The following is a 23,380-nucleotide window of genomic DNA, read 5'->3' on the forward strand; positions in this document are numbered from 1 at the left end:
TATATGAGTGCCATCTGTCAATGACGATGCCGACAACGCCACGGACGTTGTAAATGAATGAAACGGACCTCCGTGTTCGATACTCTAATTGGATGGCCACACTCATGGGGTGATTCCAAGTAGTCACAGCATTTACTGCGGGGTATTACTCACACTGAAATGAACTCTTTTTTTGTTCTTGGTGTTTTAACCATAGCACAAAGTTTGCTCAAATAGTCCTCTGCCTGTAAGCAGCTTTGACGTCGTTTCGCGCCTCGTATACGCATCGAGTACAAACGTGTTCGTATGAGAAGAGAAGCAAAGACGTACTAGTTCCTGTGACCGACAATTCGTCGAGTAGTTGATTGTTGATGTTCCCGTATTGGTGGAACGGCGACAGCGCATCTCGATTATTATTCTCGCGGATATTCTGCGAAAAAATTAAGGCCGATTCCATACGGTGAGCGGAATTAGCCGTTTTCTCAGGTAGATGATAACTATAACGACCTTCTGCCCTATCGCTACGACGCTCCTATCCTAGCAACCCTCTTTGCCATTCCTAATGCCAATATAATGCAAACGGTCGCCGTTGATTACGGGCATTGTCACCCAGCCTCAGTGAGCACATAGCCACTGGGTCGGTCGGCCTTATCAATACAATCACCGCGCCACAAAAAACACAGTGGAAGTACAACCATACAAACGTCGCTGACTCATCGGTAGCCCATTCCCGTACTGGTAGTTTCCGTCAATAACCTCAACTACTCCCGCTGAAATCCTACTGTTAATTTTTCACGATGTTCAATCGGAATGAGTAGAACCCAAATCTTACAATGAGAAAAAAGGTATCTAAGAGGGGAACAACTACCGAGGGGCCGCAGAGGGTTACTGACAACAAACGCGGTTTAAGGCATTGATAATCCTCTCTCTCTATAAAAGAAGGTAAGAAAAAGCAAAAGTTACATTGAAAGTCGTGCAGCGAAAAATTGAACTCAGCTCCGGTATAATCGCTACGGCTCACTTCGGTATAGTCGTCAACCATTCAACCAGCGACTATACCTAAGTAGTGACACCCCTAACGCGCATCCACAAAGGGACTTACTGCTAGAAGGTTAAGACAGAATCGATTATTGTAGCTCGAACGCTGGATTCGTTGGCCATCGACACGTACTTCAAAATGCACAGAAGATCCGGCCAGGTCCTTCTGATTGCAAAACGAAGCTTCTACAAAAACGTGACGGGACAGTTTCGATGAAAAGCTGGAAAAGTTGCGAAGTTATTGGAATATTGCAATTGCCGTAGTATTATTTTATAGTTCAATAGGGAAACGGGAAAGATTAGCAAATAGCTAAGTAACCTCGACATAAGCCAGCTTTCTGTCGTTAACTGTGAAGCCGGAAGTGTGTTGCGTAAAGCTTTGTCGATAGTTCTAATCGGATCGAAGTTATATGGCCATTGAACTTTACAGTGTCTTCTCGAGAGTTCACGTAACGCCAGGTTCCTTATAAGAACACCGAATATCAATCAGTACGAGCCGAAACTTAGCTGCTAAGAACTTCTAGTGGATAATATCGTACGTAATATACTATTGGAAACTGCAAGTGGACCATTTGGCTTGCTAAGTATTAAACCTTTGACTAATCGATCGCCGATCAGTGTGACTAGTAATGGCAAATTCTCGTACTCTGAATTATAACCTTCAATGAAGATTTAATTTTTCTCCAAACAATTTTTCTCTCTCTCTCTCTCTCTTAATAATAATACTAACAATAAATGAATTACATTCAATATATTGCCAGAATTAATATTCAAAAATAGAAAACAATTTGAAAATATAGAAATGTCTTAGATAATATTTTTTTATTTATATGTATAATAATGTATGTAAATTCTTCTATTAGAGAACAAATGATTTTTTATGACCATTCTTTATTTTTTCTTTTAATTTTTATTATTGTTTTAATGAGATACATTATAATTAATATTTTAACTAACTAACAGATTTTTATTGGAAAATCATAACACTGAAGTAATTGAAGATATCAATTTTTACTGCTATTGCCAGATTATATTTAATTAATTTACCCAACTATGTATAAAGATAATTGAATATCAATGATGTTGATCTGATGAGTATACAGAATTTATGATTCTTTTATTACATGAGAAAAAGATGTTTTCGATTATTAAATACAGATAATAATTTAATTTTACCCTATACGTAATTATATCGGCTGACAATTCCTCCTTTGCTTGTAACGGCAGGTGCAGTATCTGGGCCGTTAAACTGATTGGTATTACATGGATATGGACACTTTGGAAACGCCTTTGTTACGAAATGGGGAAAAATGGTCACACGAAGGAATTTAAAGAATAGCACCATGGAAGGGATGATTTTATGGACATGTTTCAGATGTGTGTATGTTCAATCCACAAAACATCGTAATGACATTACGGTGTTATTTGTGCAATATCCGGATGAAAATCCTGTATATATTAACTTTTACTACCACACGCGTTAACATGTATTGATTTCTTATCTTTTCATGTGTCGTATAAATGGCCATGTTAGGAACGTGAGTCATTCTGCTGGAAGTCGTAGCTGCTGTTTGACTGTATTCCTATTTCAACCGTCTTTTATACTACTCCCTAAATTTGGGTCTGCCTTTGGGTCAAGTAGCGTAAAACTGTAGTACAAAAACTGTAGCGTAATATATACAGAAAAAGAAAAACCGATAGGGTGTGGTGGCAACCTGTGCAACTAAAGTCGCTTTCGATACTTAACTTCGCCCCCCGTCCGCACTCGCAGGTCCGAGACTCGTAAATTCCGAAAGGGTTCACTTTCCTGTTTGTTTGTGGTAAAAAATAACCCTTCGTGCCAAAACGCGCCTTTTTTTCCCTTTTCAGTGGTCTTGTCGAATCAGGCTTTCACTTCCCCATGACCTCAAATCACCTCTCATTCGTTTTTGGTCTCAGTTAAAATTTTCGACATTTTATTCTGAAACACCAGTTTGTTAAATAAACCATCAATAAAACGTTAAGCGATACATGCCTTTCAGGAAACTGCTTCACCCGTTTCCAAAAAGCACTTATGTACTTCCATTGCAGAAAATAGAGAATCTACCTTTCCGAAATAGAATTTTATGCTCATAAAACTAAGCAATTTTTTCACTACAGCGTTTTACACATTCTTAATCGGTTTGAGATATATGCTTAAAATGCCTACTTTTCTCTCGTTTATATCAATTTTTTTTATTCTAGTTTGCCGTTCTCATCGTCTCGTTTCTTTTAAGTTAACCTTCTATTCTTTCTTATGGCCGCTACTTTTCCTAACCTCGAATGTTGGATCAGGACGGATCCCACTACACAATGCCACTACGGTTACCGCTTCCCCTACGCCCGCCAGTGCTTATGGCTTATCATCAAAATCATTTCTCGCAAGACGATTTCTTCCGCTCTTGCCATCTCTCCGATTACCCGGCATAGCCAAATATAGCCGAAAGTAGGAAATGTGCTGGTAGTATTCCCTTTGTCAACAGAATATAGGACCACGTCGATGGGCTTTCGGCTTTCCGTTAGAATCGTCTCGGCTTGGTGGGTTGAGCTCGTTGGTAAGAAGTTCCTTAGGTCTTCTCTGTTAAAAGGAACAATCGCTTGCTGGGGCAGTACCCGACGATCAAATCACCGACGCGCCGACGCGGCCAACAGAGAAACCATCAACGAAACAACATGCAACTCGGCGTAGACGTATCGCGATATTCACTACCAGCATACGGACCCAGAAGCGTCACAACGGAAAAATAACCAGGTCGACATCCCCAACAAGGCAGAAAATGCACAAGCCGTTCTCTCCATTTTTTCCCCCTTTAACTTGCTACTTTTTCGCCATCTTTCTTTCTTTTTTTGCCAGCAAACGACCGAGCATTGACGCAGGTGGTTCTGCTCGTGAAATGAGAACATCAGGGACGAACTATTGCGGCCTTTCTCGTGGCAACCGTTGGCTCGCTATTGGCCTCGGTATTGTCGCACTCCATGCGAATCTCAACGCTCTGCCACGGAGCCACAGCACGGAGCGCTGGTACTGCATTGTGGAGGGAAGCACAGCCGTTTGTTCTCCGAATATTTCCTCGTTCCTATCTCTTTTTTCCTATCCTAGAGTACTTTTGCTCCGGCTGGCCCACGACTTCTTTAGAAAACATTCGCAGGAAGCACGCGCCGTTTCCGCCGACAACCCGTGATGTTCATATGTGTTTTTCCATCAAGTTTTCTTACGATATTTGCTGAAGCCGCTGCATTTTCATACCTCATTTTACCTGGCGAAGTTTACACATCGTCTACTTCTTTTACTGTTCTAACGCATTTTCGGTTTTCTTGCTCAGTTTGTTTACTATTACTTCGCACCGTTATTTTTCTAGGAGAGGGGGTTTGCCCTGCCTGAGCGTGTTTGCGCCGGTCCGGTTTTGAATCTCGCTTGCGGTTTCCTCTCCCCTAGCAGACGAATCGCCGCTTTGATATCGGAACGATTATTTTGCTATAGTACAGGAGAATAAAGAGGAAAGAGACTAAAAACGAGGTGAGAAAAAGAATGAAAGAAAGGCTAGCCATGAGTAAGGCAGGAGCATCACACCAATTCGACTGTGCTTCACCGGTAAACGGCTATAGATTTTGTCAGGCTAAGGGCGCAAAAGTTTCTTTGTGCTTCCCCTTTGAAAGCTTCGGATTTTTCTTTTGGTTGTTGTTGTGGCTGTGGCGTCTGCTAGTACAGGAAGACGATAAAATTTTTTCCCTCAAATTTATGTTATAGAGCACAGTGTGCAGGACAGGGAATCTGGAATAAATAAATAAAGAAAAAGTGGAAGAATAGAGAAAAATTGTTACTAGTATTGTCTTAAAGCGTTAAATAGATAAAATCTATTCAATGCATACAACAAGAAGAAAACTTTGAAAACGGCTTTTTTTTTTGTCTAACCGAGCATTACTTAGGACTGTAGCACGATAGAAAATGATGTGAGCCTGAAAATGGACACGATTGTTTCACAAGCTGCGTGCATCTACAAGAGTTTTTTTTATCATATTCTCATACACCGCATTGTCATTGGGTAAAACTAGTTCAATACGACCATTGGAAAATTGTACTTTATTGAGCCACATATAAAATGCGAATCGAAGAACTATTTACATACACAAAATCATGGATAAGTCTATACATTTTCAAATCGCCAAAATGCCAGACTGCTTCAAACATATATTGAAATGCCCCAGTTCCGTAATCGTAGCTAAGCTTTTGGTGGCGATGGCCCTAGCTTCTGGTTGACTTGACGATTCGTTCGTGATACAAACGTCTCTTCCCTATACAACGTCTTTCGTAATGCAGTCGAGCCCACATAAAAATTGCCTCTTCAGTGAACATTGATTGTCAACAGATCGTTAACGACAAACCCAGAAGGGGCATAGAGCCTAGATTGACAGTTCTAGCATGGTTGCTAACGTACGCCCATTTCGATTGTTCGAAACTTTGTTTTCAGTATACACCGCCAGGGATGCAGGGTGAATTCAACTGTTTCCGTCACCCACAATGTTGGATGGTGAGTAACGTATAGAAGATACGCAATGCAAGACAGGTAGCATGAAGCGCTTATTTAAGGATGCAAACACTACTAGAAATTAAAGTCTGTTGATGAAGGCTGATTGGCCACTGTTGTGAGGATAACCCGATATTAAATTCACACTGTCTTTTCTATTGCATTCACAATCGTGTATGCCAGTATCGAATTGTGTAGGTGGGCATTCGATACTTCGAATAGGCCCATGCTTAGCGTGCGCCCAGTCCAAGGGGAGGCTAGCTTGAATAAAGTAACACCGATGTCAGGGACCAACTGCAGTTCAATTAAGACTGAATTCTACTTACTATCTATTCGCATACTTTGGTTATTTAAAACAACATAACTGCTCTCTACAAGCACGAGTTACCGCGTCTCATTAGCTGCCAACTTTTATAATTAATTATAATGCTGCCTTATACATTTAACTTGGGAACGAAAAAAGATACGCTCCACAGAGGGCCGTTGTCTGTCTGTGGCTCTCTGTAGATACTATAGGTAATAAATTGACGGCAAAGAATCGATAATAATAGTAATGAAAACTATAAATACGATGAAGAACCGTGAAGATCCGGCCATTTTGCATACATTGAAGCTTGAAAAGTACAAAAAGCTTCTAAAAATTAATCCAATAGCACTTTTTCAAATCATGGATTTCCAACTTCTGCTATTGAGAACATTGTCTTTCTGTTTTTTTTTGTACCGTTATTACCTTATCGTATAAGTCGTACATTTTGCCCACATTTTAATTGTGAAGAATCGAGATGCGCAGATTTGCAACTTGGCAGAAACATATTTTCTTATGCGCTTGGTTTATACTTGAGAGTTATCTTCTTGCTTTTTTCTGATCTTTTAAATGTTGGAGCGCGTCTTATATACAGTAGCGGCTTATATTCGAGCAAATACGGCCAACAAGATAACTATTATCTATACTTATTATTTAATATTGACGCCTTCGCCAAATTCTTCAGCTCTCGACACCTTCTAACCGAAGCATCTTTTTTCCTACCTGTGACGCATCCGCTGCCGTCTGCACGATTTTTCTTTAATGATTCATCGACCGGTTTCTCCCTCTCGACTTGGTCGATTCCCAGCGTTCCCCGTTATCCGCTATGATGGCTAGCGGAGCGCTGAAGTATTGAGCCTGCACCAACAGCCGTTGTTCTGTCGAAAACTAGTAGAGGCGATATTAGCAGTAAGAACGGCAGAAGCAGAAGTTTACGGAGAGTCAGCTGATTATTCATGTGCTGTCAACTTCACCGAGGACTCCTCTGTCGTTTCATTTTTGAAGCCTTACGGCCAGTATTAGTAGTTGTAAAAGCAGTCAGCAGCAAGACCGTGAGTACATATATATCCACCTATTTTCATACGTTTCTTTCTTGTTCCGTCCCAAAGATTTCAATTTCCTTGTTTTGGAATGCCCAAAATCCGCCGGACTGTCGATGAGTATGGCGAATGAGAGAGAACTCGTCGCCGGCCGTGTCTGTGCTAACTCATATGGCGCGTGAATAAATCCCAGTGACTCTGCTACTCACACGCAGACAGGAGTCCCCTGGGGGCCCAGAACTCCAATGTACTAAACCTTTAGGGAAATGACATCTCAAACAAAAGATAAGGCCGAGGCAGCCGATAAGTCCGTGTCACCTGTGGCAAACTGTCGTTTTGACGGTTAGGACTGGACCTTAAACAAGCTAGGCCTCTAGAAGTGACTTTATTTCCGTTTGCTACTGGACATGCAAAGGCCGATACAAAGCGGCTGAGCGGATAGTGGCGTGACAGTTGATATGTCCTCGGTGAGTGAGTCCACAAGGGTCAACGGAGGCTGAAAAAAAGGGAAGGAAAAGCAATTATGAAAAGGTTAGAGCGTCGCCATTTCAAAGGGTAAGATAGGTCTGGGGTACCACAGTGTTCGGAGCCCTGCGAACAGTAGCTGCATCAGTAGCAGCGGAAAAAGTACGAATGGCTTGGACCAGACGCTCCGCAGTAGGTCTCCGGTATAACTGATAGTGACTGGGTGAAGCTAGAGGCTGTACTGAAGAACACAAAGCTGCAGGAAACTCCGGAGTTACGCCATGAATGAAGCTAGAACGAACCAAAGCGTCGGCCTCGTGGATTCAGTAGAAAAAAAGGAAGACACAGAAACAATGCTATTTGACTCATACAATTGGCAGCGTTAGAAGGTTGGTTAGAAGTGAAGGCTGGCTAGAAAAGGACAAAGCATAAGCGACGATCCGGTGATAGCTTCGGGGGCTCGCGGAATTCTATTGAGCATGTGAAGCAATAAAAGACAGTTTAATGGTATGGCTGTTGGAGTATCACCTATACCTAACTGACTAGTCATCTGGCCACTTGAAGTTCAAACTAAGTTACAAAGAAAAATAAGTATTACTATTAAAGGTTGGAACGTTAATATAGATAACAGTGACGTTATCAATTATGGTGTTAACGGCAGCTCAACCTGCGGGGCTAGCAATGGCACTTGTATCGTGACTTCTGTAAACGTACAGATGCGCCGATGAAAGCAGATCGCATGACAAATGGCTGTTGCCAAAGGGACTGCCTTCCACACGTAATATTTACATGTCACTACAACTCGGTATTTTAGATCTGCAAATTCAAGCAAGGTCAGACTAGATCCTATCATATAGGGCCTAATAATTAATCTCTAAGTAAGCTTACTTACGTGACAAATGCACGTGATTTGTTCAGAGCATTTTCATTATTGTCGCGTGCATTTAGTACGCACATACTTATATCTACCATTCAGCATGACTAGTCAGCCTGCCAGCAAAGCGGGTTAACTAAGTCCTATCTTAAGTCGATAAGGATTCCTGTCTATACATATATAAGTACAAGGGCCATTAGATGAAGGTCAGGTGTTTCTTACGAATAAAGGAAGTAAATCAAATACAGTAACACTAACACATTTAGTACTTAACGTTTGCGAAGTTTTGTCGTACCCTAACCTTTCTTGATCAGCCTTTACCTCTGAAGTTAGTATTGATGGACAAGTGGCTGACCCTCGTTCTTCACGCTTTTTTTTAACTTACTTTTCTGTAAAATTCAACTTTCCTCCCATTGCACTCTACGCTCATACACACTTTAGTAATTGCTCAGACAGCAACTGCATTAGTATTTCCTAGATTTCGCTTTTATAATCCACCAGAAAAACAGCAGTTTTCAAGTTATTACTTCTCTTTGAGTTCATTTCTCTTCCAAATGTGTTTCAGTTTGTAGGTGTCATTGGGGCCCTTTTCAACCCTTCAGCAATCTTCCGTCTCATCCTCACTGTCACCCGGTGCCCGTCAAAGTTATTCCGGTTCGTACACAGTGAAAATACATTGTGTCCCTCCTGCACTCTATATGCCTTTTCGACCGGCTGCTTTCGGTATCCCACAAATGAAAACTCCGTCCGACCCGCGACGACCAACAGAGCTAGCCTCACTGATGACTCTGTCTGATGCTTACTTCTCCATGGCCAAAATGCAACGTAAGCCAAATAGGGATTCTGTTTCTTGGTAAATTTCTTCTCCAGTTTGGCTTAAACTTTTCTTCAAGTTTCAATCTGAATCGGAAATCACACGTTTTCCATCATCTCCAACAGGTCCGACGGTGGCAGGGACTTAGCAGTAATCGGAGATTGCCGGAGGCTGCCACAGCGTTTGCGACAATTAAGTATAGAACGGAAATAGAAACTGCTGATAGACAAGCAGAGCTGGAAAAGGACAAGGGGTCAACACAGAGTTACTCATTGAAAGCGAAAAAAAATGAAGATGAGGTTCTCGTCTAGCGGAAAAGTGAGATCGAATGGATAGACTGGGTACCAAGACTGGAAACACTGAAGAAGCATAACAATGCAAATAATCCCTATTTGAGAGACGTCCGCAAGTGGTAGGTAGCACAGCTCAAATCTAAAAGATAGAACGAAACGAGATAAAAGCAGCAGCTGTAGATGGTGTTACAAAGCCGGATAGACGGGCTAGGAGAAAGGCGTGCTATTTAATAAAAACAAATTGAGAAAAACGTGCCGTAGTTAACGGGTGACGAAGGCTACGGTAAGCACTGCGCATGTGGGGGCAGTTTCATTCTATGTTTGCCTTGTCCTGTACCCCCATCCTTCTTCTTCAAATCACTTGCTGTTGTTAAAGTTCCGCCCACATCCCACCCGTACTCACCACAAATGGAATTTGTTTCTAATTTTGCCGTCGCTAAGATTGCTCTAAATCGATCATTCCGCACGGTAGTCTCTCGTAACAAAACAAACCGGCACAGTACCTTATTAAACAGGAACATTAGGTTCAGAGGTAAAAATTATACAAACAACATGAACCGAGAAAGAGAAAGTCAACGATGATTGCGACGATTATAGTTACGGTGCCATAGTTGTATACGAGACAGCACAGGTAGTCAAAAATCAAAAGGATCATCTTCTTTAGCTTGCCTTCCTTTTCTATTTCGTGACATATTTCTACCAAGCAGAGACTGCCGATATTATTCGTTATATTGCTCGTATATTTCGGCGCGTAGTGACACGCAGTCGGTAATGCCCCATTGGTTTGTAGAAAAGAACGAAAAAATTTTAAGCTGATTGAACGTTCTAGGCAAGCGGAAAACGTGTGATGTTGGGAAAGTTGTACAACGGAAGTGGATTCAATTAAGAAACAAGAGCCTAATGGATCGAGACTTTTATAGCTGGAGGACTAGTGAAGTATTTGTGTGGGTAACACCACCGATCCCTACTACAGTTGCTCGGATCGAACCGGTCGAAGCTGATTAGATACCAGCGAACCCAAGCACAACCAGAACGCTAACAGAAACGAAATTGCACTCTACTTACAGAAAAATTGAACAACGAGAAAAAAATCGGCTAGAAAAAAAATCATGCAGAAGAAATATGGCCAGGCATCTCGTGGTGAAAACACTAGCTTTGACCTTTTTCTAAGGAGCTATGTTGTGTTGCTGCGAGGACCGCATGCAGATAATATCATTCTATTCAAATAAATCGCAATGGCTGCAGCGTGTTCGTACTAGTGAAGTTGAGGCGCTCATTTGCTCTTAAACTTCGGCGTCGTTTGGTGGCTCTGGGCCGGTATGCTTCTTATCTAAAATGAAAGTTGAATATTATAGTGCAAAAACGTTGGTTCCTTTCGGCTAGCGGTCGAGTCGGTGACCTTCGCATACCGGGCAGCGAGAGTGCGCTGAACTCGTGCGCACCTGCTACAACCTAGTATTTCGCAATGGTGAAGTGCACAGCTGCAGGTGCCACTACCATGCCCTTTTTCTTCCCATCCTTTCTTTTCCTATATAGCCTTTGCTGCCTCAGCTTCTGCTGGTGAGGCGAGATCCATTCTTTGCGCTTGGCCCGGCCAGGGGCAAGCTGGCTTTGGCCGCGATGTTCACACCGTCACGTCGTTCCATCGTTGCTCTGCTGCTATGCTAGCATTACGTTAAATTGCCCTACGTTATAAAGCCTTTTTCGCTTGCATTTTTTTTATTACGGCCTTGTCTCACGCTTCCGGTTCTCCTGACCACGTAGAGTCCACGATGCTCCACCCGCTTTGCAGAGAAGATATCATAGAATAGAGAAACAGTATTCCATGCTTATTTTGGCCCCTTCGAATCCTTGCCTTCTTTTTACTGGCAATCCCATTGTCTGCTTTCAACAGCAAGGTCAAAACTTGCGCTTTTTTCATACGTAGATCAGGCGAAGCTCACGGCAGCCGGAGACTTTTCCATTCCAAGTACTCGGCCCTACCACCTCTTCCATCCCTCGGGCCATTTGTTTAAACGGCTACTTAGCTTGTAAGATTCCTTTATCTCTTCCCTACAAGACAGTCGTCTTGATCCTGATTTTCATTATCGATCAAGTCTCTTCCTCATTATTTTTTAGTTTATTCTGATAAAAATGATAATTAGGAACTATCGCGCCAAGGCTACTTTGTTCGTTTGTCTGCATGCCAGCATACAAGATTACCCGAGATTTCGAAGCTCTTTCAGCTAAAAACCCAACTGAACTAACACCGCTATCGACGACTATAACCGATCAAAGGGTATTGTATAAGGCGACGCTAATGTTACCTCCTCATACTTTCTGGGTTTCATCAGCGCTGAATATTTTCTGACTTCGAATCTTTTACCTGTCCTTAACTCCACAGGCCAGCTGGTGAAAGGCCGTGCCACATTTCTATAGATTACAGTGTTACAGATTACTATAGTTCGCAATCTCAAAAATAGCAGTTGTGTAAATTGTCGTTATCGAACCATTAAGCCTGAGGGACGCACTTACATGTCCTTGTCGCTGTACCCCCTTCGTTCAGTCTTGTGTTTCCGCTTTCTCTGCCTTGACCCATGTATTATGTAGGCTAGCGGAGATTCTTTGTCGTCGACGGCTGTTTTTTGTACTCGTGGACGATAAAATTCTTCGTCCTTTAGCATCGGTTAGGACACCACGAAGACTTAGCTTAGTTAGAGTATGCGCCTGGCGTGCATTTATTTCTCCAAAAACTCTAGCCACTTTTTTTTATCAAGTTTTTGCAAATTTCGCAACAGAAAACTCCTACACACTTGTACCGACCGTTTTAGGCAAGCGTCGCCTTCTCTAACATATAACCGCTGCTGATGCAAACGCCTTTTTCATCTGGTGCTTGTTATTCATAAGGTCCCTTTTTCTTTCAGTGCTTCAAGGACTACCCCTTATCTCTTAACCTCCAGCATTACTTCTTGTTTTTATAAATCCATCTCTGTAGGTACTCCTAACGGTTCGAAAGAATCATTTGTCTGCTGCTGTTATAAGTAATTGCTTAGCAGCCTTACGAGCAGTCGCCGCCGGGGCATTAACGGCGGCTCTAACGACATCACTGCCGAGGTTGTCATCTAAACATTTAAGCCCCGTACTTTTTCTATGTTGATGTATTTCGTCGACTAAGGCATCCTCGCTGTACGCGTTGACGTCGTCTGCACCAGCAGCGGTGAGCGGTTCTGTGTTTAAGACTCCAGGGAATGGCGCGCATTCTAGGATTTTGGGCTTGGCCACTATCTAGCCTTCAGAGCCCCTCATCAGCCCAAAACTCATTTCATTACTTATTCCGTCGCTCGACATCATCGCTGTCATACGGTTTTGGCGGGACGCTTGAGGATTGCAACATGAGCAGTGGCGTCCGCTACCACTATTGCCGTAATAAGAGCTGAAAATTAGTGAAGCGAAACATATCGGAAGATGCCAAGCAAGAAAGCCTTTAGATTTTAACTGCTGACATCCAGCCAGCAGCAGAGGCTGTCAAGCTGTTCAGCGGTGTGTACGCGGCCTGCTGGAAAGAAGATGCGGTCTACAGGTTTAAATGACGACGACATGGTCGGGAAGATTTGGGCATAAGCTGAACTAGCCAAGGTACGATAGAGGTTTGCCAACTACCGCGAGTTGAGTAGGTTGCGCTGTGCCGTCTGGTTGGCTAATCGCAAACTTGAGCGTGGATGCGCCTTTATGGGTCGTTCTGTGTCTCAACGTATGTGTACACACTGATGAGGCTGCCCCACACACGTCGGAAGTGTCGCTCGCCTTTCGCCAGCACGAAGAAATATCGCCAAGAACGAAGCCGGTAGATGGTGTTGAAGGGGGCAGTATGGAAATGAGGAATTAATTCCCGTACTGGTCACGACAGCGCTTTGACGCCCGTCGCTATACCGCTACTATGTGTGACGATGGTGTCACGGCTGGTAAAAAAAATTATGCACGTCAAGCAAAGCCATCTGTGATCTGGTGATGCTCCAACGCTGTTAAAGTGGAGTATAATATGCGAAAAAAGGGCGAAGCTAGAAGGGCGGAGGCGATACGAACCCCGAAAGCAGCACATCGTTTTGGCACACACAACGCAAACAGCCAGAAGCCATAGACAGATAGAACCGAAGATAAATGAATCGCCGTTTACCGTTGTGTGTGTCGTAATATAACTTGGGTTACTCTCTTACAATTTGATTTATTTTGTTTGTGAGATAGGCATTCCCATAGATGATCGTCTAGAACGGATTCCTTTTCCAGGTAACGAAACTTCTATGCAGGATTCACAGTTATAGACAAATTAATTCTGCTTATTGCTTGGTTTTCCAAAGATACTACTTGAGTTCGGTTAGTATGATTGGAGAAGTGAGCTAATAAACTTTTTTTAATAAGCCTAATGAAGTAAAAAGCGGGACCGCCTTTTTTGGACCATTGTTATGCTGAACCTATTCCAGTATTTGAGTTTTGTCAGACTGACAAAGGTGTATATTGCATTGAGCAGTTATAAAGCTGGAAGAGAAATATAAAAAATCAGAAACATCTTTAACTACAACTTATTTAAATGATAAACTCATAACTCAATCGGAAATCTATCTCTTGAATACTTCGCTATACACCACAAAATAATCTCCCCCTATTCTCTCCATAAGATCAGTCCAACCAATCAGAACTCGTCGTTCGTCTATTTTTATTGCGGAGCAAGGGATTGCGTTTCCCTATTCATCTCATGGCCATATTGCAGGACGCATGCATCCGCTGAGATGACGAACGCGCCACAAATGCTGGTATAAATACCTATTGAAGAAGATTGGCTTGATTTATGCAACCCTCGATATTTCCAAGAAGCTCTGACTGCATTTCGACTAGTGTTCCACAACCGGTTCTTGTTGGATCCTGGGGCATACCCTGTTGCCCAACAACCAATAACCCCTATTTTGCGAAACTAGGTTTTGATGATCTGTTTTTTCACGCCTGATGTTCTATGACGACACGAGTTTTTCGATCCAATCGGTCGGTGCTATTGGCGGGAACAGTAGTGGCAGCAGGAAGAACGATGCGCTTTAAAAAAGTGACCTTAATTTTGTCCGTTGTTGTGCAAAGAAGCCGTAACGCCTTCGCTATAACCACCCCTGCGGTTGGCACGAATCTTTTGTGTCGTCAGCATTTGCTCTAGTGGATTTTACCACCAGGCTAGCTCTAGCGTGCTTAATGTCTATCTGATACTGTCCGGAGACACGTGATGGTGACGGGAACCCCTTTTTTTAGTGGCAGTTCGATTTAATGCCGTACTTTTTTGTGGCAGGGTGCCTTCTTTGCCAGAAATTGTTGACCTTCTAAATAACCCGAATTTGCAACACGCGCTAAAATTTGTCCTCTTGTGGGGTGAACTTGGAAAAAATTAAGCTTCATTTGGCTCATAATACGACGCACACACATCCACTACGTAGTAAGAACTTTTGGCTCGTATTGTTAAAAGTCCTGTACTCGAGTAACACGAGGAACAGGTTGTGACTACGTGGTTCCCTATTTTCTATCAGTCACTGAAAATGTTCGTGTAGATTAGCTACCTATTTTCGGGTGGGACTACTCAGTTAGTAAAAACGGGAATAAGTGTGTACTGGCGTTTGTTCTTCCAACAAAAAAAAAATCTTCCCTTCGTGGTCGACAGAATTCAGAACAAATCATATTTTCTGATGAAATGTCTTCTGATTCGCACAAAACTCGTGCAATCCAGTCCGGCGCGGATATTTCAGCATATCGCCTTTAAAGCTGTATACACGAAAGCGAGTAAGAGAAAGGAAAAAATAGCTAGATGTTCCAATAGCAGCGCGGAACTTTTTATTCGAAAAATTATATTAATGTGTAGCAGGCGTAATACAGTCTGGCTAGAGAAATATAGTGGTTATTTTTCAATGCTGAGCAGAAAAGCGGGCGAAAGAAGAAAAGGGAAGATGAACAATTACCATGTCCAAAGCAATAGGCGACTGTAATATACCGAATGTTGCCCCTATACACCTGCATTGATTTAACAATAGTAGCAATAGTATTACTAACTGAAAAAAACGTTTTCCCTTTTCCGGAGCAGGAATACGGACAAGATGTCGGTATTCTTGGACTTCATACCGAGTCGATGCTGTTACCCGCGTAATAGTTCCGTATCCGCCTAGAAAAGTTAGAAACAGATATAGATATCATGTTAGAAGTAGGCAGCAAACATGATTGTTGCGCACTTCTACTAGCTGTCTGCCTTAATTCCGGACGCAAAAGCCGACGTATTTTTATAGAACGTTTTCGTAATAGTAGATGCCAAACATAAGACTAACCAATCAACGATACCTCTGTTTTTCGTGTAACTGTGCACAACCTTGGACAGGCTTAAATTTGGCTTCAAATAGATCTTCATTGAACCACTTGGAACGGAGCTTTAAAAAGATATCTGTGAGGAGCTTGTTCGTTACATAAGTCTGAAGCGACCATTTGCTAAATAGAGAACAACTAGAACTATTGAAGGTGTGTACGAAAAAATCCTTAGAGATGTCACTTTTACCACTATGGGAAACGACATTGCCTGGCAGGTGACAAACCAATCTATGTATTTATTGTATGGTTACTTCCAAAATGGCCAACGTGAGCTGTTAGTAGCCTGCGCGTGTATAGGTTGTTAGTGAGCTGTCTGTGTTTTTTCTTACTAACAAATAACTCATAATGTTCCCTCAACGAACAAGCCAAGTCAATAAATACATTGCAACGTAAGGCATATACGTGTAGTAAAAAAAAAAAAAAAAAAGAAACTATAGGTGCATATAGGAATAAGTTACTGGATAAATTCAACAAAACAAAACGCATAGGCTATTTCTGGCAGTCGAGTTCTTGTATTATTAGTGTACAGGATGTAAGGCAACACCGCCTTGACAGTTTAAACACGCACAGCGTTTATACACACAATATATATGTATGTATGCTGTATGTAAATGTACAATATTTATTTTTTAAGGTTTCTGTTCTACCATATATGTATGTGGACGAAGCAGACGGAGCCTTCAGGCTGTAGTGACCGATAATTTCAGTGCATAATAAAATCTGTATGAAACACATCTTGCAAGTTATAGAAACACACACACAGACACACGGATCTTGTAAATAAATAAACAAAACCACTCTTTTGAATTAAGATAAATAATTTAATATCGTTTTCCTATTACAGTGCTGGTTCGGGTGCAAACTATTCCATCAAAGTGTCGAAGCGTGGTCTGTCATGTGTAGCCCTAAGGGCCGAGAGATTTGCGTAAGTATAGACCTAAGGTAATTTCCGTTAAATAAAATAGTATGCATTAATAGAGTCAAAAACAGTTTGGATAAGATATCGATGGTTGGGTCATGCCAGCCATATTACAAATCAAGCTAGATTTTATTGAAGCTTCTATGTGTTATGTACTCCCGTAGTAAACCGTACTAATTGCACCAATAAGATGGTCCAACATCGTAGTTATTATGGATAGTTGACTAGGGCTTGTGTTGCGATCCGCTTATTGGCCCATAACCACTTTAAGGTTATGGGCCCGAATTTCAATTCAACGATTATTCTACCCTATTATATCGTTATCCTGTACCATTATATTCAAAATCATTAATTGTCAGATTAATTATTCCGTATTCGAAAATACAATCCACCCGTCTACATTGATTTGTTCCCATTCTGAACTCTTTGCTCACGTAGGCTCCCTGACCTTTCGTCGAGGTGTTAGAAAATTTTTGTGCAGTTACAGCCTATACTTTCCTCTGCCTAATAGCGTCACGTTGGTTGCAACATGTTCAAACCGCAATGCCAACTCAGTGGGTCAGGCTCGCATTCTCCACCACTCCCAACGATTCGTTGCCTAGGACCGACATCTTAACTACGCGCGAGGCGGACGCAATACACCCAGCGCGCGTATTCTAGGATGTTCCAAGTGATTTTCGTATCTTTGCTATGGGTGTGGAGATTCACAGGTGTATGGGCAAGTTTGCCCGGGCATCAATATATAGGGGCGTCATATTTTTCTATATGTTATCATAGCGAAGAATCAGTAACGTGACCGCAAGCACGGTGCCAATCATTAAGTTGGTAACCAAGGTAACTGGTGCATCGAAGTAGCCCCCTGCCTTTGTAGTTCATTTCATATTGATTCTAAAATTCTGCGAGACTGACGGCGGAGCCAGGTTACATTTGGTTCTAGACTGAATATAAAAAAAAGCAAATAAAGTGCTTGGGCCTGCCTGAATGGACAAAAACCGGCCTTGAGTTTAGCTTTATGGAACGGATGCGAAAGATCAAAGGGAAGAAAAATAAACAAAGTGCAAAGGGAAAGTTAAGCAAAAATTGCAACATAGTCACAATGTGCAAATGACGAAGCATATAATTAACTATAACTATTCAGTATGTGAACATCGATTTATTTATTATATCTTATTATAAAGCCATAAAAACAAATCGTTGTTTAATGTATGCAACTCGTATTGCCAGTATTACTGTGACAACCGAGTGAAGTATGGAGCATAATCAAGCAAACTACTGCTTTGTAATACGTACGTCAGGACGACCCCCCTCTTAGGAAAAACAAGATATGTCCATGCTCGGCTTCGGACCTAGACTACCCAATATGTGCATAGATATATCAAGCAAAAAAAAAGTGTACACCCTCAACGAGCACTTTCTGGTTCTGTTTCTACTAAAAGTGTTACCGTACTACTCTAGAGTCGTTTGCTGAAGCTACCTTTGATGGACATGAGATTTATGCTATTGCTCGTACTATTTGTCTAATATACTTCGACACGTCTTTACTTATCAAATACCCCTTGACCTCCCGGAACAACTGTCTCAACTACCCGGAAAAAATGTCACACTAGAAACATTTGAACAGGCGTAAAGAAAGTTTTATGTTACAAGTAGAGGAGCTCTGAAATAATGCAAATATATGCATACTGAAAGGGAACGTCTAACTATAAAAAAATATTTTTTTTTTTTGCGAATATGTTGCCTGTGTGTACATATTCGCTACTTGCTATGTCTTCTAGAATTTTCTGACAAATCAATGAATCTTCGATTCCGAATGTTTTTCCTTGTCGTTTCGAATGTCTGTGTCCCATAAAGAAAATCTGTGTTTTATACTCGTCTACGGTTAACAGAATTTCTCTGTAACGGTCTCAATACACTTTTCATTATATAGGGTGCAGTCTATCAATACCCGGCTCTTTTTATTTGATTTCATATGTTGCTCCTCCAGTTTCCCACCCGATGTATGTCATTTTAGAGACGGCACCATTACACGTTTCTCTGTAGAAAGCAAGCTGACGTGACTCGTATGTTCCCTATTTATAGCTCTGACTGTTTTTTGTATGTCACTGTAAAAAATACAGCTTAATTGGTAACAACACCAAGCGCTGGTCACTCACGTGGTATGAACTAAAAACCTTAGAGGGGACCGAAGACTGAATTGGAAGGAGCGCAGCGAGTCTGCTGACAGGGTAGCCCCGTTACTCGTAATCGAGGAAAATTCAGAGTCTCTTTTCGACTGGCTTTCAAGAGCTCGTACTCAACGCCAAAAATCAAGGACTCATCGCTTATTCAGTCTGGGTAGAAGAGCAAATGTCAGTACAAAAAAGCTGCAGCGGGATAGATGGGAACAAGCCCGAGCGCCTCCAAGACTCCAGACGCAGGCCTTGACTAGAGAGTCGGACCTAGTCGAACCCCCCGCGTTATGTTTCTGCTGCGCTGAGTCAGGTTGGACCGTCTTGTTCTTCCTTCGAGCCTAAGGAGAACAGGACCAAAGGGAAACGATGGAAGATGAGGTGGCATTGTGCCAGTAGACACTGGCTGGTCCTTTCCTCCCTCCATCGGCTTGATCCTTATCGACTAAGCGAGCCTGGCCAGCTGGAGTTCTGCCAAGTCAAACGCTAGTGGCATCACATCGCCTGCAGCCGTCGGCGCTTTTCCGTCGTGGCTCTACCTATAGCACTTTTCAGCACAGCCTGTATTATTATGCACGGCAAGCCAAATCAGGCCGACTACGACCAGATATCGCTCGAGGTAAAGCTCTTCGAATCCTCAGACGCCATTAAAGGTCTCCTAAACTAATTCGCTAGCTGATGGCAGTAGTCAGAGGTAATCAGTATAGGCCAATCGGTCCTCATGTCTATACAGTACAGCAATAATTTTTTCGCTGGCCTCGATTTACCCGTTACCCGGTCACCACTGTGTTAGCTTAACAATTGAAATTGTCCCCCCGCTGAGGTCAACACCAAAGGATATATGGTCACTCGTTATGGCACAAAATAAACTGTGTCCGCCTGGTATAAGGATAATGAGAGACCCGCTGTATTATAGAATAGATTCTCTAAAGTTAATTATATATGTATGGTATTGATTCTTTATATGGTCGTGACCAAATGCATACATCATTTGTATGCGACAGTGAAGAGTCTGATAATATTATAGTTATATAATGCCGTCAAGGAATTGTACGTTTCGACGGTTGAGTATCATATTAATTATTACCGATACAACTTACATTTTTCACAATAAGATAGTTTTTATTACGTAATCTATGCACCTAGCAGATATTAGTTTACTTCGATCTACGTACTGGCTAAGTTACGAAAATATATCTATCTAATGCTAGTTCATTCACTATGACTATAGCTCTTTCCAGTCCTACGAAGGTTGTTGTCACTATCTATGACCGTGAGCGAACAGAGAGCGTCCTTTAATTAGCCAAGGTTCTCAGTGACAACGATAGCGATAATTCGAAGCTCATTCCCCATATTCAGCTGAGGACGGTAACGCACTTCTTCTTTCCTTTTCAACCCCACAACTTCGCTGTCAGTGACGAGTCGATCTTCCTTTTGTGCAATGCTATGCTAATTATGACTCTGCCATAATTAGCATTGCACGCTAGTGGCATTGAACACTCTGTATAGCAAATAAGTCATATATTATTACTGGCGTGTGACAACCCTTTTTGGTTCGACGAAAGTCGTTTTAAGTTTTACAAGCTTACTTGGTAGTTCGAAGATGTTTGGCAATTTCTTTACTCTTATGGATCTTATATTTTTTTTTTTTTTTTGCTATTTAAGCAGTTGTAAAACGAAAACTCTCAGACTGTCGCATAGCCTTTCAAACTATCGAATATCTTTTGCCATTTTCCTAGATAAATTGAAATCGCGTTCGCTCACGGACCACCGCTGACATTCTTAGTACTGATTCTGCTAGTTTCTGTTGTATCTATCACGAGCCCTCCCGTTATGAAAATGCCATGCGACTTTGTGAAGGCCAAAGTCGATACCGCGGCCGGTTCCACTGAAGCGCAACAACTTGTCACCGCTGCTTGAGATCGCAATGAGGCATCGCTGTGACGTATTCCTCTGATTGTTCTAGTGCCTTTCGTATTTTCCTCTATAAATCGTCAGTTCACTAAGTTGGTTAAAGGACAGGAAAGGTTTTTCTTGTTTTGTTAGCCTTTTCCTCTATCTAACTGACGTTTGCTTTCTGTATTCTTTTTTTCTGCGTTTTCGGTATCGTTCCTTCACTGCCGACGACTGACTTCGGGAATGCGGTTACTCGTGTCGTAACATTACTTCGTTCGACGGTGCTTTTTCGACTCTGCTGCGACCATCGCAAATGACGGTCTCGTCGTTTCATCTGGCCCCACCATCTAAATCGGCCGCTATCATCTTCTCGCCTTCGTCGTCGTTGTTGTCGACCCTTAATATGACTTCGTGAACGGCGGTTGTGTTGGATTCTGTCCGGTCTGGGCATAAATCTTAATGTCACTGGCCGCGATCACTCGTCGGAGTCGCGTATCCCGGTTCATGGTCACGTTGCATGTCATGCGTTTGGGCACACGTCGTTATTTGGTTGGGCATGGCACGGATGTTGGATGGATCTCGCGGTTGGACCATGGCTAGCTTGAGGGTTGCCAGACCTCGTGCCGCTTTCATGAAAGCGACAACGAGCTGGATGATAACCATCCTGTCGGCCCGCTGGAAACACAAGAGGTCGTTGAAGACGTCAAGTATCAGTACGATCTCGAGGAGAATACAACAAACATAGAATGGGATTATAGGCCGGATGCCCAGCTCAGTGGGGTCATATTAGTGGTAGGCACGAACCTTAGCTTGAATGATACGTCGCTGGTGGATCCGCAGAACCTCTACATTATTGGCCGGGTGAGTGATTCGCGCATTAAAAATTAGTGTGTTTTTTTTACGTATTTACTTTTTTTTTTGTTAAAGACTCTTAGCACAGAATCCTGGTATCACGTTAAGTTTTTACATAGTAGTGTGTTATGTACTACTTGTAGACGTTTTGTATGCGACTATATCATATACGCATTTTAAAATTACCAATACTATAGCTATCATAAAATGCGATGAAATCAGGACAGGTGTTCAACTTTTATCAAAAAAAAAAGCATCTTTCTTGGTATAAAGGTATTTCACTTAGAACCGTCAACTGGTAATACAGAACAAATGAGAAAGAGTAAGCCTTCATTGTACCCACGCCCGGATGTTAAAATGAAGTAGACATTTCGAGCTTTCATGCTCGAGTATTGCTATAAAGTCTCGCTTAATTGCATGATTCACTACGTTTGCATTCAACTGCAATCTAAGGTAACTGTGTCAATTGCACAGAAATGTATTCATTATTCGGTCCTATCTGCAGGATTACCTAGTTCTTTTATTCTAGGATTCTTCTAGGATTACCTAGCCTTATTCGCCTTCTAGCCGCAAAGTGTAAACACCTAATCGATTTTTTTTCTCAAACCTACAGTCGTGTACAGACCTCGCCTCGATCGATCTTTTCCAGGCCTGTAGAAATTCCCACTCGAACTCTTTTCCTCATACTTTATGCTAAGAGTGGCACAAAAAGAGGCCCTTCCTCCAGTCCGGCCAAACATATATATATATGGATACAACGTTAATTAGAGGTGTTCCGGCTGTGAAGCTACTACTCCTGAGGCATTACCGCAATCGAGCATTAAAGATAGACCGCGCTTCTTTGCCATGTAGTCGCTTTTCGAATGTTTTTTTTTTCCGATTTGCATAGAAATTTTTCCATATAAGAATCTTGGTCTGTCTACGCTGTTGGGTGCCGGTGGAGATCTGTTCTCAACCTACAAAAGAGAAAAAAAGAGAGGAGTAAAGGGAAAATATTTAATTAGATGCCGAGAGATTTGATAAGAATTTGGAACAAAAGAAAGAAAGAGGGTTCAGCTACTGGAAAATGAGTAATAAAAGGCTATAGAAGTTCGGTGGGAAGAGCAATCGCTGCCATTGATAGGGTTTCTATCTGTCATCGATTAGCAAAAACTCAGCACTTACCTCGTTACATCTATAGCTTCGTAAGTCGCTTTCGGGTCATTTAGAGCTGAATAATCTATAGCTTTTTACCTATATTCAGTGACCATGCAGAATGCTAGGTACAGTCATTTTTTTCACTTGTACAAACCTGTTATCGACAATATGTAAAAAGCACAGTTTAACAAAGAAGTTCAGGCCAACATTTGATCCTACTAGCCATACTTCAACACGCCTGACTCTGGATCACGAAAAACAACAAACTTTATAAGGCCAATAGTTCTAAACCAGGGGCATGCTATTTACTGATCATACTCCTGTACGAAATACGTCATGTCGAGACTACTCTTCTTCCCCCGCTCCAAAATGAACGAAACGAGCACAGCTGCGAATTTGTGAACAGTCGCCATTCTATAAGGGGCTGTGCTGTTGGTTTAGACAGCGGCCATGTTTGCAACTGGTAGCGTCAGCTGACATCGTCTTTCCGCAATGTCCGGTCTTCGTCATCCGGTGCATTATACCTTCCTCCCTTCGCAGACGCCAGCGTCACACAGCCATTCAGCAATACGCCGCCGAGTAGTTAGGTAGGTAAAGAACACCAATCGCGCCGGTTACCCTCTTTCTATAGCAGGCGGTTCGAATGCTGACGGGTATGCAGCGAGCTTCTCTCAGCTAAACCGAAATTTCCAGG

At 42.2% G+C, this 23,380-nt stretch overlaps 1 protein-coding gene and 1 long non-coding RNA gene across 4 annotated transcripts in view; one reads left to right on the forward strand and one right to left on the reverse strand.

Moving 5' to 3' along the window:
• Positions 1-23,380, forward strand: part of LOC111269214 (uncharacterized) — a 109,501-nt gene that overhangs the window by 67,593 nt on the left and 18,528 nt on the right. The window contains exons 2-4 of the mRNA XM_022848652.2: positions 5,505-5,564; positions 16,559-16,639; positions 21,298-21,558. Coding sequence (XP_022704387.1) covers positions 5,505-5,564; positions 16,559-16,639; positions 21,298-21,558 — 402 coding nt within the window. The remainder of the gene's footprint in view (positions 1-5,504; positions 5,565-16,558; positions 16,640-21,297; positions 21,559-23,380) is intronic.
• Positions 15,166-23,277, reverse strand: LOC111269215 (uncharacterized). Of its 3 annotated transcripts, none has more exons than XR_002685647.2 (3): positions 22,841-23,275; positions 22,175-22,505; positions 15,166-15,517 (listed from the first exon to the last, which is right to left on the reverse strand). It is a non-coding gene; the product is annotated as an uncharacterized LOC111269215 (long non-coding RNA). The 3 variants fall into 3 exon arrangements; XR_015314511.1 differs by lacking the exon at positions 15,166-15,517 and adding an exon at positions 19,898-21,361 and having other exon boundaries at positions 22,841-23,277; XR_002685649.2 differs by lacking the exon at positions 15,166-15,517 and adding an exon at positions 21,502-21,542 and having other exon boundaries at positions 22,841-23,277.

Source organism: Varroa jacobsoni, unplaced genomic scaffold (assembly GCF_002532875.2).
Source record: "Varroa jacobsoni isolate VJ856 unplaced genomic scaffold, vjacob_1.0 scaffold_1364, whole genome shotgun sequence".
Lineage (NCBI taxonomy): Eukaryota > Metazoa > Arthropoda > Arachnida > Mesostigmata > Varroidae > Varroa > Varroa jacobsoni.